Raw genomic sequence first — 22,610 nt, forward strand, 5'->3', positions numbered from 1 at the left:
ATATATATATGTATATGTCCTGTGGCGTGTTACTCAGCCACAAAAAAAAGAACAAAGTATACAACAGTAGGGAGGCAGGTCAGAAAACTCAGTATAGAACTACCATATGACCCAGCGATCCCACTCCTGGGCATCTATGCAGGCAAAGCGTTCATTGAAAACGATACGTGCACGCCCTGTGTTCCTTGCAGCACTGTTCGCAACAGCCGAGACTCGGAAACAAGCTCAATGTCCAACGCCAGATGAATGGAGTAAGAAGATGTGGTACCAGCAATTAGACAAACAAAAGAAATAAAAGGCATCCATATAGGAAGAGAAGAGATAAAACTGTCACTGTATGCAGATGACATGATACTATACATAGAAAACCCTAAGGACTCAACCCAAAAACTACTTGAACTGCTTAATAAATTCAGCAAAGTAGCAGGATATAAGATTAACATTCAGAAGTCAGTTGCATTTCTGTATACCAGCAATGAAACACTAGAAAAGGAATACAAAAGTACGATACCTTTTAAAATTGCACCTCACAAAATCAAATACCTCGGAATACACCTGACCAAGGAGGTAAAGGACCTATGTGCCGAGAAGTATAAAACTTTAATCAAAGAAATCAAAGAAGATGTGAAGAAATGGAAAGATATTCCATGTTCCTGGGTTGGGAAAATCAATATTGTAAAAATGGCCATCCTACCCAAAGCAATCTACAGATTCAGTGCAATCCCTATCAAATGACCCATGACATTTTTCACAGAACTAGAACAAACAATCCAAACATTTATATGGAACCACAAAAGACCCAGAGTCGCCAAAGCAATCCTGAGAAACAAAAACCAAGCAGGAGGCATAACTCTCCCAGACGTCAAGAAATACTACAAAGCCACAGTCATCGAAACAGTGTGGTACTGGTATCAAAACAGACAGGCAGACAGACCAATGGAACAGAATAGAGAATCCGGGAATAAACCCTGACACCTATGGCCAATTAATCTTTGACAAGGGAGGCAAGAACATCAAATGGGAAAAAGAAAGTCTATTCAGCAAGCATTGCTGGGAAACCTGGACAGCTGCATGCAAAGCAATGACACTGGAACACACCCTCACACCATGCACAAAAACACACTCAAAATGGCTGAAAGACTTAAATATACGACAGGACACCATCAAACTCCTAGAAGAAAACATAGGCAAAACACTCTCTGACATCAACATCATGAATATTTTCTCAGGTCAGTCTCCCAGAGCAATAGAAATTAGAGCAAAAATAAACCCATGGGACCTCATCAAACTGAAAAGCTTTTGCACAGCAAAGGAAACCCAAAAGAAAACAAAAAGACAACTTTCAGAATGGGAGAAAATAGTTTCAAATGATGCAACCGACAAGGGCTTAATCTCTAGAATATATAAACAACTTATACAACCCAACAGCAAAAAAAACCAATCAGTCAATGGAAAAATGGGCAAAAGACCTGAATAGACATTTCTCCAAAGAAGATATACAGATGGCCAGCAAACACATGAAAAAATGCTCAACATCGCTGATTATAAGAGAAATGCAAATCAAAACTACCATGAGCTATCACCTCACACCAGTCAGAATGGCCATCATTAATAAATCCACAAATAACAAGTGCTGGAGGGGGTGTGGAGAAAAGGGAACCCTCCTGCACTGTTGGTGGGAATGTAAACTGGTACAGCCACTATGGAGAACAGTGTGGAGATACCTTAGAAATCTATACGTAGAACTTCCATATGACCCCGCAGTCCCACTCTTGGGCATCTATCCGGACAAAACTCTACTTAGAAGAGACACGTGCACCCGCATGTTCATTGCAGCACTGTTCACAATAGCCAGGACATGGAAACAACCCAAATGTCCATCGACAGATGATTGGATTCGGAAGATGTGGTACATATACACAACGGACTACTGCTCAGCCATAAAAAAGAATGACATCATGCCATTTGCAGCAACATGGATGGAACTAGAGACTCTCATACTGGGTGAAGTGAGCCAGAAAGACAAAGGCAAATACCATATGATATCACTTATAACTGGAATCTAATATCCAGCACAAATGAACATCTCCTCAGAAAAGAAAATCATGGACTTGGAGAAGAGACTTGTGGCTGCCTGATGGGAGGGGGAGGGCGTGGGAGGGATCGGGAGCTTGGGCTTATCAGACACAACTTAGATTTACAAGGAGCTCCTGCTGAAGAGCATTGAGAACTTTGTCTAGATACTCATGTTGCAACAGAAGAAAGGGTGGGGGGAAAAATGTAATTGTAATGTATACATGTAAGGATAACCTGCCCCCCTTGCTGTACAGTGGGAAAATTTTAAAAAATTATAAAAAAAAAAAAAGAAGATGTGGTACATGTGCACAATGGAATACGACTCAGCCATAGAGGAGAACAGCATAATGCCATTTGCAGCAACATGGACGGAACTTGAGACTCTCAGGCGAAGTGAAGGAAGTCAGAGGGAGAAAGACAAATACCACATGATATGGTATGTGTCTCGTATCTGGAACCTAAGAGACGACACAGATGAACCTGTCCACAGAGAAGAAACAAACGCGAGGACGTGGAGAAGAGGCTTGTGGTTGCCAGGAGGGAGGGGGAGGGACTGGCCGTTGGAGGTCAGTAGATGCAGGCGATTGCATTTGGAACGGAGAAGCAATGAGATTCTGCTGTATAGCCCGGGAAACTCTATCTGATCACTTGCGATGGAACACGATGGAGGCTCAACGTGGGGAAGAAAAAAGAATGCAGATGGATGTGTGGCTGGGTCACTTTGCTGGGCAGCGGAAACTGACAGAACATTGGGAGTCAACTGTAAGAAGAAAAAAGGTTTAGAAAAGAATGAAGTAGTGCCCTTTGCAGCGACGCGGGTGGACCTAGGGGTATTAACACTTGCTGGAGTAAGTCAGATGGAGAAGCACTGATACATGTGGAATCTAAAAAAATAACACCAACAACTCTATGGGCAAAACAGAAACAGACTCGTAGATGTAGAAAACAATCTGACGGTTACCCAGGGGAAAGGGCAGGGTGGGGGGACAAATTAGGAGTTTGGGTGAACAGACACAGACGGCTATGTATAAAAGAGATAAGCAACACGTGTTTACTGAGTAGCACAGGGAACATCATCCAATATCCTGCAATGACCTATACCGGAAAATCACCCGAAGAGAACGTTGTACCCATAAAACCAAGTCACCGCGGCCGTACACCTGACACAAACACAGCACGGTACATCAGCTGTACTCCAGCAGTGACCCGAACTACTACGAAGAGAAAGAATGAGAGAAAAGAGAGAGAGAACGAAAGAAGGAAGGAACCAGAGGAAGAAGGCAGGAGGGAAGGAAAGAAAGAGCGGAAGAGTGGAATGGAGGTAGGAAGCATGGAGGGTGGAATGGAGGTAGGAAGCATGGAGGGGGGAAAGGTAGGAAGAGAGGAAGAAGGAAGGAGTTCAAAGGAGAGCTAGTATATGATCCAGCAGGCGACCCCACCCCCCACCCCCGGCCTCAGGGTATATACCCAGAAGAGATGAAAACTCCTAATCGGAACAGGTGAATGCACCCCAGTGTTCCCAGGAGTGCTCTTTAAGAGAGCGTCATGACGTGGACGATTCCCGGGGACCCATCCACAGACGATTGGCTTAAGAGGGTGTGATACTATATATCATGTTATATCACATACATAACATCCATGCTATATACAGACACACGCACACTACTATGGAATACCCTTTAGCCATAAAAGAGAGAAGGACCTCGTGCCATCTGCAGCGACATGGATCGACCAAGAGGCTACTACCCACAGTGAACTACGTCAGCTGGAGAAGGACAAAGAGTACATGTGGAATCTAAAAATTAATACAAATAACTCTCCGTGCACAATGGAAACCGTCACCGGTGTAGAAAACAAACATATGGTTCCCCAAGGGCAAAGTATGGGGGCGGGGGTGGGCAATTAGGAGTTGGGGCTAAGAGATCGGAAGGAAGAAAGAGTATGCCCAAAGTCGATAAGCAACAAGGATTTACTGTATAGCATGGGGGAGGGACTCGAGTCACACACAATGATCACCTGTAATGGAGATCTCTCTTCCACTCGCTCTCGCTCTCGCTCTCCCTTTGGATAGACAGACAGACACACAGACAGACAGAGAGTCAGCCAGCCAGCCAGCCAGCCAGCCAGCCAGCCAGCCAGCCAGATGGGTATGAGTCCCTCTGGCGAACACCTGAAGCGAACGGGGTATGGCAAAGCCAGTACGCTTTTCTTAAAATTAAAAAGGCAAAGAGAGAGGCCAATGGGACAAATGCGAGGGCAGGGTCCTTGACAAGGTGGGATTTGCTTGCAAGAGCAGGGGGTGTGTCGAGGGTGGAGGCGGGCTGCTGGCGAGGAAGCAAGAGCTGTGGTGGGACCGGGAGGTGCCGGGAGAGCGAGGGCTCTGCTCCAAAAGAGGACCGAGCTGTTGCATGGGCCGGGAATCGAACCCGGGCCTCCCGCGTGGCAGGCGAGAATTCTACCACTGAACCACCCATGCACCGGCGGCCGCTGCCGCCCGGCGTTGCCCCAGCGGGGCTGGCCACCAACCGCCCGGCAGCGGTTCCTGCTCGCCCGCGGGCTCCTGCTCCCTTTGAGCCGAAGGCGGACGCCTGTGGCCTGCAAGAGGGGCTCCGGGCCCCGCGGAGGGCCCCAGGGCGCGGCGCTGTCCGGAGGCCCCGGAGGCAGGGACGGAGGGTCGGCGGGTCGGCGGGTCGGCGGGTCGGAGGCCCACCCGGCCCATCCTGCGCCTTCTCTGCCGTCCAGGGCCGCCGCAAGAGCGTCGGCATCGCCGGAAGCAGCCACGAGCCGAAGCAGGCTGGCGCGCGCCCGAATCCCAGTCAGGGCAGGCGATGCGCGCCCGCTGCGGCTGAGCGCCTATGTTCCCCTCAGCCACCGCTGCCCCCCCCGCCCCGCCCCCCGCCCCCGACGCCAAGTCCCTCCGGCGGCCGGCTTTCTGGCTGGTGTGGAGCGGGCGGGCGGGCGGGCGGGCGGTCGGGCGGGCATCGGAGCTCGGGCTGTGCGGGGACGGCGAGCGTGAGAGATGGACCTGCCGGGTGTGCCAAAGGTGTCGGAGCCTCGCTCCGAAGAAGCGCTCGGGCCGGCCAGCGCTCTCCGGAGGGGTCCGGCTCGGGTGCGTTGGTCGTGAGGCGCAGGCACTCGGACTGCGGGCGGGGAGGGGCGGGGGGGATGGCGGACAGTCGGGTGAGGGAGGGCGCCGGGGGGTGGTTGGGTCCGGCCGGGGCAGCGGCTTCCCGCGCGTGAACGTGCGCTGTGGCGCGCAGGTGGGTGGCGGGCGGCGGCCGGGGGCCCGACGTCTGCGGGTGGGTGCCGGGCATCCGAGGGCCGTGACAGGGACTCACGCGCCAGGCCTGCGTCCAGGGAGGGCCCCGTACCGGCGGGCGAGCAGGAAGGCTGGGCTGCACGTGTCCCCGGAGGCAGGCCGCGGTGGCCAGTGGGCGGGGAAGGCCCCGAGGCGAGAAAGCGCCGCGCGCGGGCACGCACCCCACGCAGACCCGCCACCTCAGTGTGGGTGTGGAGGGCAGGGAATGTGCAGGCGGGCGGGCCGGCCGGCTTGGCGGCAAGGACGGGATGTTGGACGGGAGCGAGAGCGGCTGGCGGCAGAAGCGGAGGAAAGGCGGGGAGGGCGAGCCGCGGGTCCGCGGGCAGCAGTCCGAGGGCGAAGCGTGGAGGGCTTTCCCCACGCGGCCGGTCTGCGTGGGGCGGTGGGGGCGGGGTGGGGCGGAGCGGCGGGCCGGCCGGAGCCGGAGCCGGAGCCGGAGCCGGAGCCGGAGTGAGGAAGGAAAAACAGCCACCGCAAGCAGGTGAGGAAAGATGGGCTGCGAAGGGCCGAAGCTTGCTGGTGTAGGTGCAGGTAGGACGCGGGCGGCGGGGGCGGGGGCGCGGGCGGGCGCGTGGGTGTGTGTAGGAGCTGAGCGGCCGGGGAGGGCGCGTGTCCGCAGCAAAGCCAGTGGCCCGGGCGTTCCTCCTGGGCCATTTCTGTCGGGCCCGCGGGCTGTGGAGTGAGAGGCTTGGGTGTCGGGGCCGGAGTTTGCAGAGGCCAAGCAAGAGGGCCAGGCGGGAAGGGACTGCAAGGCGGCGAGGGGCTGTGGCCCTACGCGGGGTGGGGTGGGTCCCGGGGAGGGGTGGGGACGTGGTTGGGCGGGCGGCAAAAGGCTGGCTTGTCAGGAGTGGGATTCGAACCCACGCCTCCAGGGGAGACTGCGACCTGAACGCAGCGCCTTAGACCGCTCGGCCATCCTGACGGCGGGCCGGAGCGCGTCGCCGCTCGGCTGGCTGCGACCCGACGCGCCGCCAAGTGCGGCGCCCTTGGGCGGACGCGGTGCTCCGCGCCGGGCGGGCGTCTGGGTGAGCGGGGGCCGGGCGCACGCCGGCCGTCGTGGAGCAAAGCTTTCGCCGCCGCGGTCGCCCTGTCGCGCAGCCCTGGCCCCGCACCCAGCCGGCCTCTGGCGGCGGCCCCCGCCCGCGCCTCGGCCCTCGCCCGGGACGTGACGTGACGTGGCGCGGCGCGCGCCCGCCGCCACCTCGCAGCCCGGCTTGCCCTCTCGGGCCCACGTTGGGGGCACCAGGCAGCGCTCACCCGGAGTTTTCAGCGCCAGGTAGGGGCGGGGTGGGGGGGGGGGGGGCGCCGGCCGCGGTCCGGGTCGCGGTCTGCTTCTTTGGAGGACGCGGGGTGCTTTGGCGTCGGGGCGGTGCGCGGGCACGTGCTGGCGGCCCCCTGGTGGGCCGAGGGCCGCTGGCCGCGGGCAGGGGTAGGCGTCGGCAGGCAGCCGGAGAGGGGTCGGGTGGCCGGGCGGTGGCCGCCGTCCTCGTTAGTATAGTGGTGAGTATCCCCGCCTGTCACGCGGGAGACCGGGGTTCGATTCCCCGACGGGGAGGCAGCACGCCCTTTTTGGTGGCTGGCGCCGCTCGCTGGCCAGCCGCCTGGCCCCAAGGGCCCGTCGTCTCCTCATCCCCGCCTCCAGGCAGGCGCAGGGCGCCTGGGCGTGCCCGACCTGCCACCCTCGACCCCTTCCAGCCCTTGCCGTCCACGCCTCGCCCCGGCCGAGGCCGGCCGAGCGAGGGCCTCCTCTCGACCCGGCCGGCGCCCGGCCACCTTGCGGCCCGCCCAAAGTGCCTGCCGCGCCGGAGGCTCCTTGCGACGCCACGCTCGGCTGCCCAGCTGCCCAGCTAGCTGCCCGGCAGGCGGGCCCGGTGGGAAGCCGACGAGTCCCTTTCCCTGTGGGTTCGGGACGCTGGTGGCCTGGAGCTGGGAGCGGAGGCGCGCGGCCTGGAGCCCAGGGCCTCGGGGCGGCAGGGGAGCGAGGACGCCCCCGAGCGGCGGTGGGGCCGGTGGACGAGGGCCACGGCCTGGGGCTGGCGCCGGTGGGCGGCCGCTGGTGGCCGGGGCGTCGGGGCGCCGGGAATGCGCTTGGGCGAGCCCGGGCACGGCGTCCGGGCCCGACCCGGGCTGTGCAGCGTTGGTGGTATAGTGGTGAGCATAGCTGCCTTCCAAGCAGTTGACCCGGGTTCGATTCCCGGCCAACGCAGCGGGCCGTCTTTTGTTTTGTTCAGTTCGGGGGATTTTTGGCCGAGCTCCACGGGGCTCCGGCCCGGCCCCTGTGTGGGAGAGCTGGGAAGAGGGCGCACGGTGCTCGCCCCCAGGCCCGTGGGTTTTGGCGTGTGTGCGTGTGCGAGACGGAGGCGAGCGCGCGGCGTTTGGCGGGGGAGGGCTGCGAGCAGGGAGAGCGCCAGGCTACCGTGGATCGCCAGGGGCGGCGGGCGGCCTGACCTGGCAAGGCCGGGCCTTGGCAGCAAGGCGGCGCCAAGCGGGTGGCAGGGAGGTGCTGGGTCCAGCAGGGCCAGGCCAGGCGCGGAGCCCGACGCTCCCTGGTGGTCTAGTGGTTAGGATTCGGCGCTCTCACCGCCGCGGCCCGGGTTCGATTCCCGGTCAGGGAAGCCTTTCTTCTTCCACTCCGCCGGCCAACTTGCCGCAAAGCGCGCTGCCTCCACAAGCGCCCCTTTTAGCCCGCGCGCGTCCCCCTCGCCTGGCAGCTCGCCGGGCAGCCACCCGGCCCCGTCCACCTCCAGCCCAAGCCGCGCCAGGCACCCTCCACCCACCCGGCCAAGCCTTTTGGCCTCCAGACGTTCGTCCACTCGAGGCCCACTCGACGCCTCGGGCGTCCGTCCTCCTCCGCCGCTGGAAGCTTGCCTCCGCCCCCAACACCAGCGGCCCGGGCAGCCCCTCTGCCCACCACCGGCCGCCCACGGGCGGGCAGCTCCCACCGTGCCTGGACTCTTTGGCAGCACTGCGCGGGTCCCGACCGCCCCCGCCGCCGAGTGCGCCGCCGCGAGGCCCCTCTTCCTTCCCTCGTGAGCTGCGGGGGCGGGTGTCGCTGGGAGCGCTGGTCCCGATGGGGCTTGGTGCTGGTGCTCGTTCTGATGCCTGTGCTGAGCGGCTGCTGCTCCTGCGATGGCGGCTGCTCCCTTTGCCCTCGCTGCTGCCACCGCCGCCGCCGCCCCGGCGGCAGAGGCTGCTGGCGTGGAAGTGGTGCTGCCGGTGTTGCTGGCTTGTGGAGCTGGTGCTGGCGCTGCTGTCTCTGTTAGAGGTGGTGGTGCTGGTCCTTACTGGTGCCGGTGGTGGTGCCGGTGGGTGGTGGCGGCAGAGGTGGTTGCGCTGGCGCAAGGCGCTAGTGAGGCGTTCACGCTGGCAAGTCAGCCAAGGGGAGGGACACACAGTTTCTTATCTGGCCCCCCTTGCCAGCAACCTGCTGCAGCCTGTTTAGGTCTTGGGCGGGCTTCGCCTTCCGTGGACTGGTCTCAAGGTCCTGGTGGTCTTGGGCAGGGTATGGGAGCTAGAGCCAGACAAACCATGCCGGGTGGTGGAGATGGGACCATGAACGTGGCCACATGCGTGCCTGGAGACACACACACACACACACACACACACACACACACACACACACGGTAGTGGAGGTAAGAGAGCGGGCTGATTCAGGAGGCCAGTCAGGAATCCTTAGCCCAGTAGGCGGGAGCAGGTGGAAGCAGATGCCTGAAAGGGTGGACTACCAGCCCCAGCCAACACTGTAGTCTAATTACATTACCATGCTCTCAGTCCTATCACAGAGAGGCAAGAATGTTACCTTGAGAATACCTCTCTCCCTCCCACAACACACACACACACACACACACACACACACACACACACACACACCCCTCTCCCCTAGACATGACGTCTAACATGACCCCATTCTTGCCCAGCCATCTAGCTACCCAGAGTCCATTCCACCTCTCTCTGCAACCTATCTTCGTGGTCCCGCCTTGGATACTCCCCCAAGGTAAATGGCAGACATCAGTCTGCTTTCAGCCTCCGTCAGTGGAGGTTTTCATGCCTGTTCGCAGGTTGTTGCCTTAGGAGGCAAAGTGGACTGCCGGTGAATGGCACCAACCTGAGGCGGCGGTGGCGGCGGCAGAGATGGCACGGTGGCGGCAGAGGTGGCACGGTGGCGGCGGTACACGAGATGGGTTTTGACAAAGCGGGATCCCCCGTGGAAAGGAGCCCCTGTGGGCAGAGGGGTGCTTCCCATCACCACAGGAGGTTACCTCAAGCCCTTCGCCGGTGCGTTGGGAGTGAGCGTGGGTGGGTGACAGGGCAGGACAAAGGTGTCTGTGGCCGTGGTTGGTGGCCACCCCGTGCAAGTTTGGGGACAGATTAAAACGACCCTGTAGAGTGGGGGTGGGCGTGAAGCGCCTGCTGGAAGGTGGGAGGAAAAGTTCGACGGCGACGACCGCGGTGTCCCGGCGGAGCTTGGGCGGGGCAGCAACGGGAGGTGTGGGTCTTGCGGGGACCTGGCCGCGAGGGCCGCCGGGTCACTCAGGCAGGGGCTCTGCAGAAGCCTGGGTGAAGCGGCGGTGGTGGCCCTTGCCCCCCCCCCCCCCCAGCCCCCCCGCGCGGGATCTGGGTTAGGGCTGGGCATGGTGTAGGAGTGGGTCTGAGGGCCACGAGGGCGGCCAGGACCAGCGCAAGTGCGTCTTCCGGGCAGGATGTGTGAGACAGGGGCCCGGGGTACAGGGGAATCATGGCAGGTGGAGGAGCCCGTGCCCAGAGGCTGGGCGGAAGGGAGAGTGGCAAGCAGCGGGTGTGAGTGGGCTGTGGTGCCAGGGAGGTGGAGGGAGAAGACCCCCGTGGAGCGGCAGGAGAGCGGGCCAGACTGCTATGTTGGGCGGCACCGTGCTCAGGCTAAACGGGAGTGAGGCTGTGGGGAGGGGAGAGGTAGGAAGCAGGGCAGGGCAGGGCAGAAACAGAGTTGGAGACAGGGGCTAGGCACTCTCCACCTGAGGTGGGCGATTCCACTGCCCCAGAGACATATATAACCTCTCTCATCAGCAGCAACCACCATCACTTCTCATCGGGCTGTGTGTTTCTCTCTGCCTGTGTGAGAGCGAGGAGAGAGAGAGATCAATCATGTGTGTGTCTGTTGGGTCGGGAGGGGTGGGACTGGTCATGAGAATTGTAACGTTCAAAGGCGAGCTCCGTTATGAACTATCACTTCCACTTGTGAATATATTGCCAAAAGGTTAAGTCCAATTCAGAAAGGTATATTCCACCCCCATGTTTATATCACCATTACCTTCAATAGCCAAAATATGAAAAAAACCTACGTGCCTATCAACAGTTAGTTTATGAAGATATAAGATGGATTTGCCATTGTGGCTCAGCCGTGTGGAACCCAAATTTTATCCATGAGGAAATGAGTTCCATACCTGGCCTTGCTGAGGGTTAAGAATCAAGCATTTCTTTGAGCTGCAGCATAAGCTCAAGCGAGTCTTGGTGTGGAGTTGTTATGGCTGTGGTGTAGGTCAACAGCTGTAGCTCAGCTTTGATCCCTAGTTCTGTACTTCCATGTGTCTCAGGTCTCCCCTAAAAAAAATTATTATTATTATTACTATTATACTAACACATTACTCTTATAATAGTAATGATTATTAAATAATTATCAATCAATAAGTATGCCTTTCCAGGCTTTATATAAGTATAATAGATCATCTGAATTTCTCTGTTGAAGAACTTCTTAATGGCAGGTCCCACTGGTAGAAATGCAGAGGGTTCGTGAAAATTGCCCAGGCTGTACAGAACTCTGAAAAGTTAACAGCTTTTAGAACTACAAAGAATCCAGGGAAACTACATTCATTGGTAAAACTGATTTATTTTTTATTCTGTGTAACTTTCATTTTTCATATTTTAAAAATCACATGGTACTCGTTAAAAACTAGTGATTCTTTGTGGCAAGCCATGGCCTGTCACTGATATTTTTGTATTTTGTCTATAAGGGAAGGAGATTGAGGGACGTGTCCTCTGACTCTCAGGTCCCCAGATGTTACTCTGCCTCCCCATGGGGTATTTAGTACTCCTTGGGAATCGTTTTCAGGGAGAGCTTTGGAGCTCACTGTCATATTGAACTTATATCTTGAACAAAACCAGCATCTGGGTTTAAAATTCAGAAAGAAGTGATGACACTGGGCTTCAGAGCAGTTTACTGAAATAAGGACATCAGGCTGACTTCCCTACCAGGAATCCTTAGTTCAAATTATCAGGGAACTCTTTTCCCCAACACCCACCCCTGCTCCATTCTCCATTCCCTCAAGCCATTCTCACTTCTCTCAAGTGGTGAATTTGGTTTTACTCGTGTCTGAGCCTCAACTTTGGGAGAAAGAGGCAGTTACTTCCCACTAGCACTAAGGAATTGGGAAGAAAGGAAGCAAGGACCCTAGTGTCGCACAGAGGGAGGGAATGATTTCTTATTTTAGTTTTTGTTTCATTTTATTTTGTTTTTGTTTTTTAGGGCTGCACTTAGGCATGCGGAAGTTCCCAGGCTGGGGGTCGAATCGGAGCTACAGCTGCTGGCCTACACCACAGCCATAGCAATGTAGGATCTGAGCCACGTCTGCAAACTTCAACACAGCTCCCGGCAACACTGGCTCCCCAGACCACTGAGCGAGGTCGAGGATCGAACCCGCATTCTCGTAGATACTAGTCTTATTTGTTTCCACTGCGTCATGACAGGAACTCCCTTATTTTCATTTTTAGAATCATATACTTCAGGAGTTCTGGCTGTGGTTGAGTGGTAACAAACCTGACTAGTATCCATGAGGACGTGAGTTCGGTCCCTGGCCTCACACAGTGGGTTAAGGTTGCCATGGGCTGTTAGTCTAGTTCACGGATGTGGCTTGGATCCAGCATTGCTGTGGCTGTGGTGTAGGCTGGCAGCTGCAGCTCCAATTCAACCCCTAGCTTGGGAACTTCCATATGCTGCAAGTGCGGCCCTAGAAAAAAGAAAAAGAAAAGAATCATACAATTCAGACCTACTTGCAATGTGAAGTTGCGGAAGCTGGAATCTAAGTGCAGAAATGTGGTGTTGGATTAAAGATGTACGAATGTGACCTGCAAGTGTATAGATGGTGGCTTGAGCATTAGCGTCATGAGAAGAAGGATGTAGTGCCACTGAGTAATTTTTAAAATTTTTAGAAATCAAAAAAATTAAAAACAAAAAAAGGATGTAGTGGAAGATGGGATAGCAAAGAGTCAAGGACAGAAGCAAATTTTAGAAGGAAGTGGGAGGGGGTTGAGAGATATGAGAGGCTCTAAGAGCCAAGAAACTTTGGTTATTCAACTCAGAATGGGGAAGGAACTCCAACATCCTGTTGTTTTTAAGATTGCCACCACCTCTGCCCAGAAAGACGTGATTAACATGACAACATCACTGTGTACTCAGGGAAGTAGCTCCCCCCAGGGCATTGCCTTAGGGAGAAACTCTGGCCAGAAATAGTGATGAGTAGATGGGTGATTTTTCCTGAGCCAGGTAAGGTGTGATGGGGGTGAACTCAGGCACCTCGCTCATCTCTCAGGACTTTCCCAGAGTCCCACTGACCATTAAGGTCAGATGTGTGAAAGCTCTGCCTTCTCAGAGACCGATCATGGGGAAAGGCCCTGGTACAGGCTCCCCAGTTCCTGGCAAGGAGAGGAGAGTCAGAGACTAGCCCACATTGAAAGTGGCCTCTGGGGGTATGAGGGGAGAGTCCTGGTGTTCTGGGCTATCCTAGGTCTCATCTGACCTCACATAGCGGAAACTACTGAGGAAAAGTCCTTTAGAGGAGAACCTCTCCTCACATCTACTTCCAATTTCTGAAAGTATGTGCCAGAGTTCCCATCATTGCTCAATGGTTAACGAACCCGACTAGTAACCATGAGGTTGCAGGTTCGATCCCTGGCTTCTTTCAGTGGGTTAAGGATCTGGCTGTTGCCATGAGCTGTGGTGTAGGTCACAGACATGGCTCAGGTCTCGTGTTGCTGTGGCTGTGGCATAGGCCGGCAGCTGTAGCTCCAATTTGAGCCCTAGCCTGGGAATCTCCACATCCTGTAGGTAAAGCCCTGGGGAAAAAAAAAAAAAAAAAAGGACAAAATAAAATAAAATAAAAGTATATCATGCTCTGGCAGACTGTGGTCTTATCTTCCATAGAAAACTTTTGAGGATTGCCACCTCAGCATTCCCATCCCCTTTTCCCTTCTTAAGAATACCCTGAGGAGTTCTCATTGTGACTCAGAGGTAACGAACCCGACTAGTAACCATGAGGTTGTGGGTTCAATCCCTGGCCTTGCTCAGTGAATTAAGGATCTGGCATTGCGATGAGCTGCGGTGTAGTTGGCAGACACAGCTCGAGTTCTGCACTGCTGTAGCTATGGTGTAGGCTGGCAGCTGCATCTCAGATTCAATCCCTAGCTTGGAAACTTCCATGTGCCGCAGGACTGGCCCTGAATCAGAAAAAAAAAAAAAAAAAAAAAAGAATACCTTGCATTTGTAAGCTATAAAGTTTAAATGGGATTAATCTTACCTTTAACTTCAGGAGTAGGCCCTGATTGTCTTAAACTAAGAAGCACATCCCATCCTTTTTATCTGCAGTACAATTACTATTCAATAGTGAGTTCTGAAAGAAATAAACACTTTTCTTGATAGATGCAGACAAGGGAGTCTGTAGTCCAAGTTGCTAATGGTAGCATTTGAGAACATGAGTAGAAAGCCTACTTATGAATAGAGGCCATATTGAGGAAGAAGGATGGATAGAAACCAGAGAATTTTTTTAGGGCTGCATCCATGGCATATGGACGTTCTCAGGCTAAGGGTCAAATCTGAGATGCAGCTGCTGGCTTACACCACAGCTCACAGCAACGCCGGATCCTTAACCCACTGAGCAAGGCTGGGGTCAAACCCGCGTCCTCACAGATACTAATTGTATTCATTAACCACTGAGCCATGATGAGAACTCCAAACCAGAGAATTTTTTGAGTCTTGTATCAAGGATGGCCTGAAGCCCAGATTTACCTAGGACTGTGAGGCAATATTTCCCCTGTATTATTAAGCCTATTTATAAATTTTCTGTTAATGTGACTTAACCTGATAGACTCTCTACTGTCCACTGAGAATTCAGTCCATTAGCCATTTCTGAGGTCTTTTCACATTCGACACATCCTTAACTCATAGTATCTCCTCCCCTGGTGCTTTCACATTGCTATTCCCAGCTCCTTAACCCTCCTCCTTTGCTTATTTATCCCACACCCACTTTCTCCTCCAGGCTCTTGCCAGATTAGAGCTCCTGGAGCAGTCAGCTAACACAGTACCATTCCAGGACTCTAGACATTTCATCCAACAACAGGTAATTCTCTTACCTTTCTCTTAATTTCCTAATGCCTTTCTCACATGGTATCCTCAAACTGTCTCTACTTCTTATCTCTCCAACCAACACCCCCAACACCACTGAGAAGATGAAGTCATTTGACCTCGGCTATCATTTTACACAAGGCATTTTGGGGTCTTTTTTTTTTAGGGCCGCACCTGTGACATATGGAAATTCCATAAGAGTTGAATCAAACCTGTAGCAGCTGGCCGTAACACACAGCCACAACAATGCAAGATCCAGGAAGCCTCTGCAACCTACACCACAGCCACAGCAACAGCAAATCAAGCTGGGTATGTGACCTACACCAAAGATCGTGGCAATGCCAGATCCTTAACCCACTGAGCAAGGCCAGGGATCAAACCTGAGTCCTCAGGGATACTAATAAGTTATGTTACCACTGCACCACAACAGGAACTCTGGCTGTTTTGTCTTAAGCAAGTCAAATTTACTTAGCTCAGTCTCTTCATCTTTCCACATTTTTTCCATCTTTCCGCATTTTAAAACATCTTTACTACTTCCCTCATAGCAGAGTGATAAAAACTAATTGAATGTGAGGGAGTGTAAAAGTGCTAAAAGGAGAAAAACCTCAGTTCTCCTCCTTCTATGTAGGAAAAAACCCAGTTCTTCCCCACGGTGTGTTTCCTTCCCTGTTGAGTCTCCCTTACTTCTTACATAGCATTTCACTCTGCCCACCAAATGTATGGAGATTTTCCCCCACACCAAGCAATTCTCTGACACTCTGTAGTGCCAGAATGGAGTTAAGTTGGAGTTCCTGTCGTGGCGCAGTGGTTAACGAATCCGACTAGGAACCATGAGCCATGAGGTTGCAGGTTCGATCCCTGGCCTTGCTCAGTGGGGGTGAACTGGTGTAGGTTGCAGACGCAGCTCGGATCCTGCATTGCTGTGGCTCTGGCGTAGGCTGGTGGCTATGGCTACGGCTCCGATTGGACCCCTAGCCTGGGAATCTCCATATGCCGAGGGAGTGGCCCAAGAAATAGCAAAAAGGACAAAAAAAATGGAGTTAAGTTGTAGGACCCAGCTGGCATCACAAAGGATTACTTGGTGTGGGGGAGAAAAAAACCTCCTCACATTTGGCAACAGAATGAAGTGTTTGTATGAATAATAAAGGAATAATAAAGGAGACTCATAGGAAAGAAAAAACCAAGGTTTTTCCAAATTACAGCTGGTGTCAGTAAAGTGGGATTTACTAGAACCACCCTGGCTCATGGAAACTTGTGGTTTGGAAAGAGAATGTGGAGAGCACAGTGAATCAGGAAACCTTGATCCCTGGATGGTTACCTAGTCACCCATGGTATTAAACTATGGCCAGCCACACTTCAATCCGTTACTAAAGCTTAAAGTTACCAATGGAATTCATTCACTTATTTTAAACATTTTTATGGCCACACTCACAGGGGCCAGGGATTGAATCTGAGCCACAGCTGAGAGCTACAGGCAATGCTTGGGGAGTGAACCCATGCCTCCAAAGTGACCTAAGCTGCTTCAGTCGGATTCTTAACCCACTGCACCGGGGTGGGAGCTTTCACAAACGGAATTTAGAGTTGGGAATAAACCTGAGTCCTGAGAAGTTGGTTCATTGAGCATGTAAGGAAATGCATACAAATAAGAAGCATGCTAAACATACAGTCCTTTGGTCATTGTTATCTGTAATGGCTAAAATAAGGAAAGTGCCAGGTCAGAACTTGATGCTCATTCAAGCTCTGGGTTAGTTTGAACTTCAGCCACTAGTCTCAAAGCTGGCCACAATGGGAAAAAATATGACACGACAACAGAAAGTATCCCTAAGGCCTTCGGTTAGCAAGAAGGTAGTCAATGTGGGAGGAGGTCAAAACCAAGAAACTACTGAAACCATGAGGTATAGTTTGAAAGGGTTGTCTCATATCAGAATCATCAGCTTCCTGAAGAACCTTTACTAAGATGGATGGTGAGAGTGGGTGATTCAAGAGCTGTGTCTTTGGTTTGGAATCCTGCAGAGTAGAAGAGCACATTTACATTGATACAGGACCCACAGCTCACTATTGAACAATCACAGATGGTAATACATGACCCAGACATACAGGAGATTAATCCTGAGGGAACAGCCAGCCTGGTGGACTGCGTAAGAGCCACTATAAAATCTGTTTGTCCTGAGAAGGGAGACTGCCTAACTCCTTGTATAAATGCCAAATGGAGCACCCCACATGGGCAGTTGATATGCTTCTCATGTAAGCCATGTGTGATTGGTTTTGTGATGACTGGGATATTCCCCTGCTGAATATGCCTGTTCACCCAGGTTATGGTAAATGATTTAATTAACAGTGTCCCTGTTGCATGGACACCCCATGTGACGTTACTCCTGCAAAACTGAACAAGAATCCAAAAAGCCTTATCAGATTCGATGTCTCAGCTTCCTTGTGTGATCTTACTGCCACCAATGGCATTAAAATAATTAAAAAGAAAATGGAGGATTTCCTGTCATGGCTCAATGGTAACAAACCTGACTGGCATCCATGAGGACGCAGGTTTGATCCCTGGCCTCCCTCAGTGGGTTAAGGATCCGGCATTGCTGTGAGCTGTGGTGTAGGTCACAAACACAGCTCAGATCCCACATGGCTGTGGCCCTGGCATAGGCTGGCGGCTACAGCTCCAATTGGACCCCTAGCCTGGGAACCTCCATATGCTGCCGGTGTGGCCCTAAAAAGAGAGAAAGACAAAAAAAAAAAAAAAAAAAAGAACAGGGAGTTCCAGCCTGGCAACTTCCATATACCATGGAATCAGCCCTAAAAAGACAAAAAAAATAAAATGAAATAGCAGGGAGTTCCATGGTGGTCTAATGGTTAGGACTCGGCACATTCACTGTTGCAACTCCGGGTTCAGTTCCCAGTCTGGGAATTGAGATCTTCACATCAAGTTGCTGAAAGCTGTGGCAAAATATAAATGTATAAAATTGAAAAATATAGAGATATATTTGTAAAAATATAGAGATATATTTTTTATCCTCCCATGGAACTAGATATATCCAAGCTAAAGAACTATATTTACTCTGTGACTGTGAGCTTGTCATTAAAATGCTTTTATGTAAAATAATATTGATAACAGGGAGTTCCCGTCGTGGCGCAGTGGTTAACGAATCCGACTAGGAACCATGAGGTTGCGGGTTCGGTCCCTGCCCTTGCTCAGTGGGTTGACGATCCGGCGTTGCAGTGAGCTGTGGTGTAGGTTGCAGACGTGGCTCGGATCCTGTGTTGCTGTGGCTGTGGTGTAGGCTGATGGCTACAGCTCCGATTCGACCCCTAGCCCGGGAACCTCCATATGCCGCGGGAGCAGCCCAAGAAATAGCAAAAAAAGACCAAAAAAAAAAAAAAAAGGCCCCAAGCCAACTCTGCTCCATTTACCCCAGTTTGGAGTAATTTTAAAAGCCAGAAGGCAAAAATTTTCATGAGAAACCCTACTGTGGGTTGCCTGGGTCTAGACCATTGCCTGGGTCAAAGTCAAAGAGACTAAGCAAGTTAAAGATTAACAAAAAAGGGCTAGGATCCCTTAGCTTAGTCCTTCATCTGCACTCACTCTTGTGCAAAAGGCTTTGTTCACTGGAGACCCAAAGCCTTTTGCAGAGATGAAAAAGAGTTTTCCAGGACCCCTTGATGCAGGAGCCCCATTCACAATGGTACCAAAACCATGGGCTATAGTTAGATTGGAGAGAACATAAAAATATGAGTGCTGATAAGATTATAAAAGTGGGAATGTTTAAACAAGTTTTATGTAAAGTTGTGCCTCCTTTACCTGAGTTTTTCCTCGGAATGGTTACTATGTTTGGGTAGGGAACACTTCCCCTGACTAGTATTGTAAAACCAAAACCTGTTGATGAACCCTTAATGGAGGCTACCATTGGAGTGTAAGGGGATGATGAAATTACAGTAAAAGTTTGTAGTAGAATGGGTATTTTTGAACAGGTTTTATGTGAAGTGGTTGCATGTCTTCTACCTGATTGCATTATGGGAGTGGACACTATCTGACTGGGGAACATGTTCCCTATCTAGTATTGTAAAACAGAAGGCATATAAAAACGTTCTTCAAGCAATGCATTAATTAGACCCACTAAACCAGAATCAAACTTTGTGCTTACACTCAAGATGAGAGGGACTAAAGGAGTGTCCCTACTGGATAGATTTCTCCTTTTTTTCTGGTGGATCTGAGGGATGGGGTGGAGAAAGATGCTAGTAATCTTTCTTCCCACATCATTTCAACTTTTTTGTCTCCTTCTACCTGAAGCAGTGGTTATAGGACCAGGGCTCTAACTAGGGCTGAAAGCAGGGATGATTTCTAAGCAAAAGCTATAACTATATTTCTGATCTTTATGTCAGAAATCCTAAGGGCCTGATGGGGCAGAATGTGCCTTCACCTCATCTGACAAAATTGGGGCTAATAGTGAAGGCAGCTATACTGCCTGGTGGTTGAGATAGCCTACTAGTTCTGCACCTGTGTAACCTTAACCTACCTGAATAGAAATGGACTGAGGGGGAGGCCCATGCTAGGCTAGTACTACTGCTTGCAATCTAGAGCAGTACAGAGGCTAGACCCAATCCCTTCCAAAGGTAAAAGAGTTTGGGTATAAGTGGAGAGAAGGAAGAACAGTAGTAGCTAACAATAAAATAATGAATAAGTGAGTTCTGTAATAAGGAAAATCCAATATTACATTAACCCCTTGAAATAGGCTCAGAGCAAGAAATGATATTACCTCAACGCAATTATATTAGATGGCTGAAGGGGTTATATATATATATATATTTGCTGAGACTGTGCCTGGTTTTGGAACCTAACAAGATGGAATGAAAGCTTACAAACCCGAGTGGCCTTGCCCTGGGACATTCTTATACAATGTGATGATGGACTGAAATGATTTTTTTTTTTTTGGCTTTTTGGCTTTTTGCTATTTCTTTGGGCCACACCCACGGCATATGGAGGTTCCCAGGCTAGGGGTCTAATCGGAGCTGTAGCCATCAGCCTACACCACAGCCACAGCAACGCGGGATCCGAGCCGCGTCTGCAACCTACACCACAGCTCACGGCAACGCCGGATCATTAACCCACTGAGCAAGGGCAGGGACCGAACCTGCAACCTCATGGTTCCTAGTCGGATTCGTTAACCACTGCGCCATGATGTGAACTCCCTGAAATGATTATTAATGATTACTTGGGATTCTAGTAATGTGTCAGTATCTTTCTATTTATGTATCATTTTGCTGGAAGAGGTCTGTGGCCAGAGACCAGGGGGTGGTGGGCTGTAAGAGAATAGAAAATATAAAAAAATACATATTGGTCTCTGCCTCCAAATCTTGTCATGAAACTCCTAAAATCCTCATAACTTCCTAAGTGGTAAGAGCAGTATGAGCATCTTTTGTTCTAAGGAGGCAACGCTGGGAGAGCTCCTGGATAAATACTAGATGGGAGCTGGTCACAAGAAAGACTGAGCCATGATTAAATGCTTGGGATTTTCAGCCCTATGTATTAATAGGAGAAAGAACTGAAAACAGAATTTTTTTTTTTTTTTGTCTTTTTTGTTGTTGTTGTTGCTATTTCTTGGGCCGCTCCCGCTGCATATGGAGGTTCCCAGGCTAGGGGTCGAATCGGAGCTGTAGCCACCGGCCTACGCCAGAGCCACAGCAACGCGGGATCCGAGCCGTGTCTGCAACCTACACCACAGCTCACGGCAACGCCGGATCGTTAACCCACTGAGCAAGGGCAGGGACCGAACCCACAACCTCGTGGTTCCTAGTCGGATTTGTTAACCACTGCGCCACAACGGGAACTCCTGAAAACAGAATTAATTATCGATCATACCTATATGATGAGGCCTATAAAATACCAAAAGCATGGAGTCTGGAGAGCTTCTGTGTTGGTGAATATACCCACACCAGGAGGATGATGCACCCCAACTCTACAGCTCCCCTAGAAACTCCTGCATTAGGGAACCACCTGGACCTCTCCCTATGTATTGATTTATCTGGCTGTTTATCAGTATCCTTTCTCATATCCTTTAATAAATTGATGTGTTTCCCTGAGTTCTATGAGCTGCTCCAGCAAATTAATCCAACTTGATGTGGGGAATCATTGGAACCCCTAATGTGTAGCCAGTGAGTCAGAAAACTGGATACCACAAAACCCCTAGAAGAGGGAGTTCCCATTGTGGCTCAGTAATGAACTCAACTAGTATCTATGGGGATGTGTGTTCAATCCCTGGCCCTGCTCGGTGGGTTAAAGATCCAGTGTTGCCACAAGCTTTGGTGTAGTTTACAGATGTGGCTCAGATCGGCATTGCTGCGGCTGTGCTGTAGGACGGCAGCTGCATCTCTGATTTGATCCTTAGCCTGGGAACTTCCATATGTTGCAGTTGCAGCCCTAAAAAGACCAAAAAAAAAAAAAAAAAAGCTACCATGATACAGTAGTTCCACTCCTGGGCATGTACTTGGAAAAGATGAAAGCTGTAATTTGCAAAGATGCATGCACCCCAATATTCATAGCAGCACTATTTTCTTTTCTTTTTGTCTTTTTAGAGCCGCACCCGAGGCATACAGAGGTTCCCAGGCTAGGGGTTAAATTGGAGCTCTAGCCTTGGGCCTATGCCACCGCCACAGCAACGCCAGATCAGAACCACATCTGCTACCTACCCCACAGCTCACTGGCAATATGGGATCCTTAACCCACTGAGCAAGTCCGGTGATTGAACCTACGTCCTCATGGATACTAGTCTGATACGTTTCCACTGAGCCATGACAGGAACTCTCACAGCACTATTTTCAATAGTTGCAACATGGAAGCAACTTAAATATCCATTGAGAAAGGAATGGATAAAAAAATGTGGTACATATATACAATGGAATACTACTCAGTCATAAAAAAGAATGAATTAGTGCCATTTGCAACAACATGGACTGACCTAGAGAATATCATATTAAGTGAAGTAAAAAGATATTACATGACATCACTTATATGTGGAATCTAAAAAAATAGTACAAATGAACTTATTTATAAAACAGAAACAGATTCGCAGACATAGAAAACGAACTTATGGTTACCAAAGGGGAAGGGGAGGTGGGATATATTAAGAATATGGGATTAACAAATGCACATTACTATATACAAAATAGATAAATAACGAGGATTTACTGTATAGCACAGGGAACTGTATTCAATATCTTGTAATGAACTACTGGAAAATAATTTTTGAAGAGAATATAGATATATACATATGTATGTATCACCAAATCACTTTGCTGTATACCTGAAACTAGCAAGTATTGCAAATTAACTATACTTCAATTTTTTAAAAGTTCAGGGGATGACTTTGCCTTGAGATTGGCAACCGAAGTGGGTAGGGGCATCTGTGGATCCCACTCTCTCTCCAAGCAGACAGTGTCAAAATTGAATTAAATTGTAGAACACCCAGCTGGTGTCAGAGACACAGAATTTCTTGGAATGGGGAAAAGCATCTACAAACTTGTCGACCAGAAGCGAAGTGCTGGTGTGAGTGTAAAGGGAAGAAAGAGGTAGGAAGGAGAAGGCTGAGTTTTTCTTCTACAAGTGCCTTCTAAGATAAGTGCTGGGCAAACCTAAGGTGTATATTTATTGTTTCACTTATGAGCTGGTTTACCTTATCTTGGCCAAGTCTGTCATCTAAATCTCTTGACACCTGTAGTTACTGCATCATTTTTTCTCCAGTGCAGGGACGCTCACTAAGTGCCAGCGGGTGACTAGATCTCAGGGCGGTCCCCTCTTCCCGCCAAGCATTCCTCCGGAACCTGCAGGACTCAGAAAACTGCATGAGG

The 22,610-nt window shown here is 51.3% G+C and overlaps 1 protein-coding gene and 5 non-coding genes across 6 annotated transcripts in view; 4 read left to right on the top strand and 2 right to left on the bottom strand.

Moving 5' to 3' along the window:
* Positions 1-4,481: 4,481 nt before the first annotated feature.
* Positions 4,482-4,552, bottom strand: TRNAG-GCC (transfer RNA glycine (anticodon GCC)). Its single transcript has one exon. It is a non-coding gene; the product is annotated as a tRNA-Gly (tRNA).
* A 1,682-nt stretch (positions 4,553-6,234) lies between these two features.
* TRNAL-CAG (transfer RNA leucine (anticodon CAG)) lies at positions 6,235-6,317 on the bottom strand. The gene has a single exon. It is a non-coding gene; the product is annotated as a tRNA-Leu (tRNA).
* Positions 6,318-6,878: 561 nt separating this feature from the next.
* On the top strand, positions 6,879-6,950 carry TRNAD-GUC (transfer RNA aspartic acid (anticodon GUC)). Its single transcript has one exon. It is a non-coding gene; the product is annotated as a tRNA-Asp (tRNA).
* A 579-nt stretch (positions 6,951-7,529) lies between these two features.
* TRNAG-UCC (transfer RNA glycine (anticodon UCC)) lies at positions 7,530-7,601 on the top strand. The gene has a single exon. It is a non-coding gene; the product is annotated as a tRNA-Gly (tRNA).
* Positions 7,602-7,938: 337 nt separating this feature from the next.
* TRNAE-CUC (transfer RNA glutamic acid (anticodon CUC)) lies at positions 7,939-8,010 on the top strand. The gene has a single exon. It is a non-coding gene; the product is annotated as a tRNA-Glu (tRNA).
* Positions 8,011-10,095: 2,085 nt separating this feature from the next.
* Positions 10,096-22,610, top strand: part of LOC125128697 (intelectin-2-like) — a 60,604-nt gene continuing 48,089 nt past the window's right edge. The window contains exon 1 of the mRNA XM_047782877.1: positions 10,096-10,282. Within this exon, the coding sequence (XP_047638833.1) occupies positions 10,096-10,282 (187 nt within the window). The remainder of the gene's footprint in view (positions 10,283-22,610) is intronic.

Source organism: Phacochoerus africanus, chromosome 6 (assembly GCF_016906955.1).
Source record: "Phacochoerus africanus isolate WHEZ1 chromosome 6, ROS_Pafr_v1, whole genome shotgun sequence".
NCBI lineage: Eukaryota > Metazoa > Chordata > Mammalia > Artiodactyla > Suidae > Phacochoerus > Phacochoerus africanus.